Below are 9,229 nucleotides of genomic sequence, written 5' to 3'. Positions count from 1 at the left end.
TGGTAATAAAGTTCAAACGGTAATAATTGGTACGACCAAAATAGTGTCGTTTATATTATAAGGTGGCAAGTGGCTGCCTGAATTCGTCTATAAAGCGAAGCAACCTCTGCCCATAGATGTATTTAGATATTTTGCTTAGTTACTTAGCTCAGAATTCATACAAGACTGTCGTAAAAAGTACAATAACCAAAATTGTTTGTTATACAAATATATTTTCAATTGTTTATTTTTGGCCGTTAATATTTCTTTTGTTTTATCGTTGTTTGGATTTCGTTTTTTTTTTTTAAAAGACCACATTTTCTTACATTTCCTGTTCCAATTTCAAACTATAAACAACACGTGTTGTTCCAATTCCAATTTCAAAAACTAGGGTTGCCAAAAATTGCTACGCCGCAGCGAGCGGACAAGTTAGATGAGAATAGTTCGTCTTAAATTGGCGACTGTGAGAGAAACTTTTACGTCGCGATCTGTTTGCTTTACTGTCAACTAGGTAAAGGGAAGTGGGGAAGTCTTTGCAGAGAGCTCCAAACTTCCATGATTTGTTTGTAACGAAGTCTGCCAATGGTGTAGAATATTTTGCATAGAAATAGACAACTGTTTAACGTTTAATAATGGATTTATTTATCTTTTTAAGTGAGTATTGTGATTGTTTTGCACTTTAAGTGAATTAAATAAAAATTAAATAAATAAATTAACTGCTACTCAAAGAGCTAACATCACTTAGAGGGTCTCTGACTAAAAATAGAAGTATATGATGCAAGATCCTATATCTTCTTGATGTTTTCGTGTTCCGTCACGTAAAGTCCTGCTAGATAATGCTTGCTTGTCTTAGGTCAATATTATGTGACCAGGTTACCACTGGACATGGCGGTGCGCGGCGGCCGCGAGCCAGAGACCCTCAGCTACGAAGTACAGCTAAACAAGCATTCCGCGCTTGGCCTAGGCATTACCGTCGCTGGTTACGTCTGCGAGCAGGGTGAGTCCTAGTTTACACTGACGAACACAGATAAATATTTCTTTTTAACTTGCTGTGATTTTAACAGGGGTTTAAACACTTGACTTGTAATCTACAGGTCCTGTGTTCGAATCCTGGCATGAAATTTTAGATTTTCGTATTTATATGTACATGATTTACTCGACGTTCTTACGGTGAAGGAAACATCTTGATGTTTGCACATATCGGTGAAAAAATCCAAAGATATGTGTGAAGTCAACCTGCAGTGCAGGTTGACTAAGGCATAGTCATCCTTTACTTGGGGTAGGCTCTGTGCCCCATAGTGAGGATGTATAGTGAGCTAGTGATAGTGTTCAAATGTTTTCAGAGGAATTAAGCGGTATCTTTGTGAAGAGTGTGAGTGCGGGCAGCGCGGCCGACCTCTGCGGCAAGATACAAGTCAATGATAGGATTGTAGAGGTAAGTAATGACGTATGTTGTGGATAAAACGTTAATACAGACATTTTGAATAATGTCTCCGGTCTTATATGAGTAGCGTATTATATTTATTTAATACTATCTTTTTACGCGCGTTTATTCGTAGTATGTTTCGTGATTGCAGGAAATATATTGTCTTTGAAAATATTAACACACTAGCTATTGCTCGCGACTTCTTCCACGTGAAATTAAATAAATTGTAAAAAAATTGTAGCCTATATTACTCACAGATAAATCACGTTTCTAATGTTGAAAGAATTTTTAAAATCGGTCCAGTAGTTTTTACGTGAATCGAATACATACAAAAATAAAATTTCCTCTTTACAATATTAGTATAGACGACTTCGGTCGCGCGAAAATAAAAAAAATATTAAAAACATTACCAATGTTACTCAGAGATAATATAGCTTTTCAATGGTACAAGATTTTTTTTTAAATCGGTCCAGTGGTTTTTGAATTATTTCAATACATACAAAAATCCAAAAATACAAATCATGATACAAGTTAATGCCTATGCTAGTAAACTAATAAGTATTTGAAAAATGTTAAAAAACTAAAACAAAGTAAATATAATTTACAAACATCCAGACTCTGTTGAATGCTCACGTTTTAAAAAAAAACATTTGTTAAACGTAGTCAATTTAAATTCGTTGCTATTTCAAACTGGCAGTGTTTGTACATCGTTAGTGTGAACTATACTCGTAATATACAAGTTTGTCTTGTACAGCTTGATTGTTACTTCCTAGTTAGTATTAGTTACTATAGGTATATTTCTACACTAATATTATAAAGAGGAAAGATTCGTGTTTTTGTATGAATAACTAAAAAATTACTGGATAGATTCAAATTCTTTCACTAATCAAAAGCTGCTTTCTCACTGAGTATAGGTTATTTGAAAATATTTCATTATTTTAATTTCACGCAGACAAGATCGTGAGTAACAGCTTGTCTACTAGTATTATAAAAAGGAAATATTTGTATTTTTGTATGTATTGAAATAACTTAAAAACTACTGGTCGGATTCAAAACTCTTTCACCAATGAGTAAAATAGGCTGCCTTTTTATATAATTTTTTAATGTCTCGGGGACGAAGTCGCGAGCAACAACTAGTATATTATAAATGCGAAAATTTAGATAGATGATAGTTTGTTAGAAATTGTAGCCTAAACTGTTGAACGGATCTCGATTAAATTTTGGATAGATGTAGAGAATAGTCTGGAATAACACATAGGCTACTTTGATACCGGAAATAGTTACGGTTCCCGTGCCATTCGTTAATATTGTTTTTTTCATATTTAAAATTAGGTACAGATATAAAACAAAGTCTGGAATAACAAATAGGTTACTTAAACTATAACAATACGAATATAACCGTAAGTTTTCACTGTCGATAGTCTTGTTTTTACTGTTTTTATTCAGTAAACTCACAATTAAATTGACATCGCCCACTGTGACTGTGACGCAATTAACGCAAGCAATTTGATAACACGCAAGCTGTTAGCGAGAAGTTGACCAACAACGCCCCCTGGCGCTTTATAACGGAAATATTTGTTTTGCTAAGTGTTTTTATTGAAATATGACCGATAGGGTATGTTAATAGAGTGTAAATTTACATTTTAACTATACGTATAATAAAAACAACTAGCTGTTGCTCGCGATTTTGTCCACGTAAAATTAAAAAATGTATATAATATAGCCTGTGTTACTCACAGATAAATTACCTTTCTTGATTTCAATCCCTTACGAATATCCTTCACATTTCTACACTAATAATATAAAGGGTAAAAATTTGAATTTTTGGATTTTCGTATGTATTGAAATAACTCAAAAACTACTGGACCGATTTCAAAATTACTTCCACCATTAAAAATTACATTACTAATGGGTAACATAAGCTATGTCTTTAATAAAAAAAATTGAAATTTGAAAAATATTGGAAATAAAAAAAAGTGTGAACTTTTTTTTTAATTTCACGCGAACTAAGTCGCGAGCAACATTTAGTCATTCGTATCCGTTGGCTTCTCTTTAGTTAGCCATTAATTTTATTATTATTATTAATTTAAATAATTGTCACATTTAAAAAAAAAACTATAATTTACTTTTTAAAATTCCGATTTATGCGTATAAAATATTACCGCAACAAACGAGGTCATACGAGGTAGTCCGGGCGGTAATGGGATGGACCTTACAAACTGGGTTAGGAGAGCACAATCAAGGACTACGAAGTGGAGTTGCATTGATAACTGGAAATATCGTATGATAAAACTTCGTTTATTATAACAATACTTCATGATAATAAAAATGCGAAATATTATAATATTATATATGCTAATATTATATATGCTAATATTATAAATGCGAACGTTTGGATGGATGGATAGTTTGCTTGAATTTGTAGCCTAAACGGCTGATCGGATTTCGATGAAGTTTGGTATAGATGTAGAGGATAGTGTGGAAGAACACATAGGCTACTCACTTTTGTTTTTCTTAATTCTAAGCGGATGGAGTTGCAAACGGTAAAATAGGTAACAGTGGTAGAGCCCGCTTTAACATCTTCGCACGATTGGGCCGGCTCGCCCGGTGTAATACCATGACCACACAGAAAACAGGCGTGAAGTGGGAGCAATTCCGCGTTTCGTCTGATAAGTGTGGTGCCGGAGGCCTAATTTTGGTCCCTTTCCCTTTCCTACCTTTTTTAAGAGGAAAGGATAGGAAGGTAAAGTGGATTTGACGGTGGAGGAGACGCATAGGAAGGGGAAATGTCCACTTTACGTGCGTCTTCTCCTCCGTCAATTAAGGGTAGGCAACGCATTTGCAATTTCGCTTTCCATTTCGGTGGATTCAGGCGGTCGCTTGCTCGTTTGACACCATATATTACAAAAAGAAATTCATCTACTTGCAATAATGAAAAATTGAGAATTCTTTCGTGGCCTTTGGTAGTTATTTTGACTGTCAACTTTATCTTTGAATTCAGACGTAGATCAACTATTAAACAATTTTTTTGTTATATGAAATTGATGTTTTATGCGTATTCAATAGATTAATATCAATGTTGACATAAATATGATGCTTCAAGTGGGAAATGACTTCACAATTGGGTCAAGGGTCAACTCAACTCAATTGGGCGTTGAGCTGCGACTCAAAAAGGTTGAATTGAACTCTAAGCTACGGATAACCTATTTATAAAAGTACAATGAAATCGTCCTGTTTCTCGTATTCACGGATTATTAAGAAAATTGGAGATTTTTTAAAGTATTTATGATTCGAGAATAAAAGTTAATCTATCATGTTATAGTTTTATTTTTGTGAGTTTTTTTTATTATGTCTATATGTATTTAAAGTAACGATTTAGCTTGTAAAACATAATATAACTAGCTGTTCCCGTGGGATTTTATCAGCATAAAAAATATTTTATTGTTTACATATGTCTAATTGTCAATTGCAAATGTCAAAATGACATGTTAAAACTTTGCAATCTTGCTTCCTTGATGTTGGCAGCAACTTATGGTCTCTTTCCTACGTTACGGTTTTCATCCAAAATATGCACCCTAAGTTTAATGGCGTGAAAATATATAGCCTAAAGCGTGACGTAAGTGTATGGCTTTTTATAAAAGAAAGAAATATTCAAAAATATGCTGTAATTGCTGACATCTTAGGCAACAAAGAAGTGTGTGTTTACGCTTTATTATAGTATAAAAGTATAGATTAACGTCTCCTTATCTAAAGGTATGAAGATAACCGATAAAGATTTATGACTGTTGTGAAAATTCTAAGCAGTCTTCCTGAGAACAAAGAGTAGTTAAATTATTACTTAAAGAGTCCCTTAAGTGTACTTTGACCTTAAATATAAACTAATGTTGGCCCTTAATCACTTTAAGTGCGACTTAAGGGCCTGTCCCACTACTGGCTGATAGAGGCTCATATAGCTTAAAAGTGACGTCACTGTCAGATAGAGTACCAAAATCTGGTTCTTCAATCACTATTTCACACGTAGGATTGTTATCTGATAATTTTAAGAATTTTGTGTGGTTTATTAAAGGTAGCCTAAACTGCTGAATGGATCTCGATAAAATATCATAGTTTGGCACAGATGTAGAGGACAGCTCTAAAATAACATAGATTATGTAGTTTTTTTTCTTTTAAGCATTCGTACAATTCGCATTGTCATATATCAACAATAAAGAGCAGAATATTTATTAACAAAAACATAAAGGCAGACATTCACGGCGCTGTGAATTCGAAATGAGCGCAACCCTTCAGTACAATGCGCTGGCGTGCAGACAAATTACAACTGGACAAAATGTTTTAATAATGCTTCTGTCTGCGATCCCCCTTTGTTTTGTATTTTTAAAGGAAAAGCGAGGAATATTTTTGCAATTCAGTGTAGCTGTTCTTAAGGGGTTTCTGGTAGACATAAACAAGAAAGTATTAAGAATACCTCCGTCATTATTTTTGTCAACTGTGTAATTAAGTGTATGATGTTTGCCTTCTGAATGGATTAAATGACTTATTATTATTATTATTATTATTATTATTAAGAACGTTACTGGCTACAAAGTTGATGACCGAAGTATGCTTGGATTGTGTGAAAGAAGATTTGCTTAAGTGAGTGAATTCAGATAAGACGGCTGATAGAGATGTATGGAAGAGCACATACTGTGTCGACCTTTGTCATTACAAGGGCAAGTTGACGATGAATCGGATTAGATATTTTAGCTTTGTGTAGTGTCAATATATATGACTAGTTGTTGCTCGCGTCATCGCCCGCGTGAAAATAAAAAAAAAGGAAAAATATAGCCTATATTATTAAGTGATAACATAGCTTTTTATTGGTGCAAGAATTTTTGAAATCGGACCAATAGTTTTTGAGTTATTACATACAAAAATCCATATAAATCTATCCTCTTTATAATATCAGATACAGAAAAGTGCATTTAGTTTTCCACATTTTAAAGAAATAGTTTTGTAAATTCTATGAGTAATGAAATTGCGTCATTTTTACTACATTTGTAGCCAAAAGTAGTTGCACTCGGGACGCGCAATTTTAAACGTCGAGTGTATTAAAGTGGACTTTCCTAGGAATTCGTAATAAACGTTTTCACCTGCGCTTTGTCTGCACAAGTCAAAGAATTTAATTTACTGCTCACTTAGATTCGAATATCGCATAACAGTTTTCATAAGCGCTGTAATTTATCACGTATTTTGCTTTGCTTTTCGATGTATGGGCGTTTAATGATGAATTAATCGATATGGGTAGGAAATAAGCGTCCTCGACTGTGTACACACTGCTAAATGCCGAGCGTAACTACTAAGAGAATTTTTCTGCCAACTTTTCTGCGTATATGGAATCTAGTTGTATACAAATGTGTATTAAAAATTGTTGGCAACATTTTCCACAGCTTTTACTTGTTTTGAAAATGTAAAGTATTTATATTTACATCTAGTTCTAATTGAATTTAATTTGTACAGTCAGCTGTATAAATATAATTGTTCTTGTTCAGATCTATGGTTTTTAAAATCCGCAGGAATTCGAGGTCAAAGCATACATTTTAAGACAAATTTCTAAAGCCAAAAGCGTATAAAAATTTCTAAAGTCCTTATAACGTGTACATTTTTTAACAGCTGACTGTACAATAACTTCAAGAGCGGGTTTTGATTAAACTATCGCACAATCATTGTCGATTGTTTCGCAGCCAATTCAACTGTTTCGTTGTACAACTAAAATTCAAATGTGCGCACCTCCATATAAGTTTGTAGGAATCAAAACGAGACTAAACAGTTATGCGATAGTTTAGTCAAAAGTGTGCAGTCGCGCTAACACTACGAAAGATATCATGTAGCCTTGCTACGAACTGCGTAGCAAAGTAGCGTTAATACGTAGATCTGTTGTTCAGGTGGACGGTGTGTCACTACACGGCGTAACTAACCACAAAGCCGTGTCGTTGCTACGCGACGCTAAAGGACCCATCGTGCGGTTAAAAGCTTTAAGGTAAAGAAAAAGCTCTCGAAAATTTTTACTTTTATTTGTTGATCTTTTAAATCTGTACCTATCCTGTATCTTTACGATTAATAAAATAGGAGTGTGTATATCATATCGAAAAAATCCACATTTCGAGAAGATGAAACGACAGTCTAGTTTCCATATCTTTTGTCTGTCTGCCCGCAAGCTACATTTGTTCTGGGTAATCTTAAATACAACTGGGCTTATTTTGACGGGGCTTCTTCTGGAGGGTAGTTGATAAATACGGGCATATTATAGGCGACTTTTTAATTCCAAGCTAACGAAGTTTACGGTCGACAGTTCGTAATTAATGTATTCCATTAAACACACATAAGTACTTGATTTTTGCTGTATATTGGTACTTGCAGATATCTTCGCGGCGCGGGGTTTGAGAGGCTACAGAAGGCGCTCGCGGCACAAGATGGCCGCCGCTCGCCTGTCGCACCTCCCAGCCCTTCCGTCACATCGCTTGCCAAATATAGTTTTAGTGTGGTGAGTTACACATCTAACTTATGTTAGATTTCGATCCCTTTGGTTTCTTCGTTGTCTCTTGTTAATTATAGAAAGTAAAACTTACTTAACTGAAGCTTTTTAATAGGTGTGGCGTTTTAAAAAATCTTTAGCAGCCAATTATTGAAACAAAAATGTATCTACAATTTGATACACATTTACAAAAATTGTAGACTATGCATACCTTATCATTTACTGCACTTATGTACTTATGGCCGGTTTCTTAGCTATATTTAACCATGGTTTTAGTTAGATAAATTTATGAAATGCCTGTCCGAACTATGTAACTGGAATTTTGCTGCATTGTAACCTAACCTAACCTAACACTAAAGAAGTAGGTAATGATAAAATTAATGAAAACCGTAGGAACATAGCATTAAATTAGTATTTTGTAATATAAAACAACATGATTACAGTACGATGAATCAACGGTGATTGAAGCAGAGGCGGAGTCAGAGATCCGTCACCTCCCCTCCCCCACCTCGCCAGGGGAGGAGGCGGAGATCGTGATCGGCAGGGAAGATGACATCTCGGAGCGCGAGATGCGCAGGATACAGGACAAGTGGCGGGACATCCTGAGGGAGGAGAAAGACTGGCCTGGACACCAACATCAGTATGATATTGTGGTAAGTATGGTTAATTTCATATACAAGGTAAAATTTAAGTGTTATAGAATGGATGGAAAATGGGATAGCATTGTTGTCCATTTTTCTGTCTAAAATGATTGGTAGATTTGGTTGATTAAGTGCCTGTCCCACCAAATTGTAAATTGTCTGATAACAATCCAATTGAAATATAGGATTTTGTTGTCTTATCTCACAGTGATGTCATTTTTAAGTGGTGAGACAGGCCCTTAGTTTTATTGTTTTTACGTTATCAATTACGTTTGATATTTTACTATATATATACAAAATATTTCAACTATTCTCGCTTTAATTCCTATCAGCTTATAATACTAGATTTTCAGTTGTGCAACTAAACAGTTGGTTGCGAAACAATCGACAATCGACAATCGAGAATCACACGACAGTTGTTCGATTGTCGATTGTTTCGTATCTCAATTGTTTAGTTGCATAACTCAAAATCGAGTCATGTTTCATAAAAGCTATTATTTATACTTTTTAAACGATTAAAGTAACTGGCAACTAATAATTTTGAGTACTGGCTGAATGTGCATCGCATTATAGATGTCAAGACGACGATAGAATGACTGATGACAGTTGTCTTTGAATGGTGGAATGATGCGCTTTGTTATTATAAAATCAATTAGTTAATCTCTCTAAATG

General features: G+C 34.5%; 1 protein-coding gene across 1 annotated transcript in view; it reads left to right on the top strand.

Moving 5' to 3' along the window:
* Window positions 1-9,229, top strand: part of LOC106103198 — a 42,719-nt gene that overhangs the window by 19,345 nt on the left and 14,145 nt on the right. Inside the window, exons 7-11 of the mRNA XM_013282887.1 lie at window positions 852-976; window positions 1,323-1,414; window positions 7,327-7,421; window positions 7,802-7,925; window positions 8,360-8,569. Coding sequence (XP_013138341.1) covers window positions 852-976; window positions 1,323-1,414; window positions 7,327-7,421; window positions 7,802-7,925; window positions 8,360-8,569 — 646 coding nt within the window. The remainder of the gene's footprint in view (window positions 1-851; window positions 977-1,322; window positions 1,415-7,326; window positions 7,422-7,801; window positions 7,926-8,359; window positions 8,570-9,229) is intronic.

Source organism: Papilio polytes, unplaced genomic scaffold, assembly GCF_000836215.1.
Source record: "Papilio polytes unplaced genomic scaffold, Ppol_1.0 DF823835.1, whole genome shotgun sequence".
Taxonomy (NCBI): Eukaryota; Metazoa; Arthropoda; class Insecta; order Lepidoptera; family Papilionidae; genus Papilio; species Papilio polytes.
Note: the sequence above shows the minus strand (reverse complement) of the source record. Positions and strands in the feature narration are given on the sequence as shown.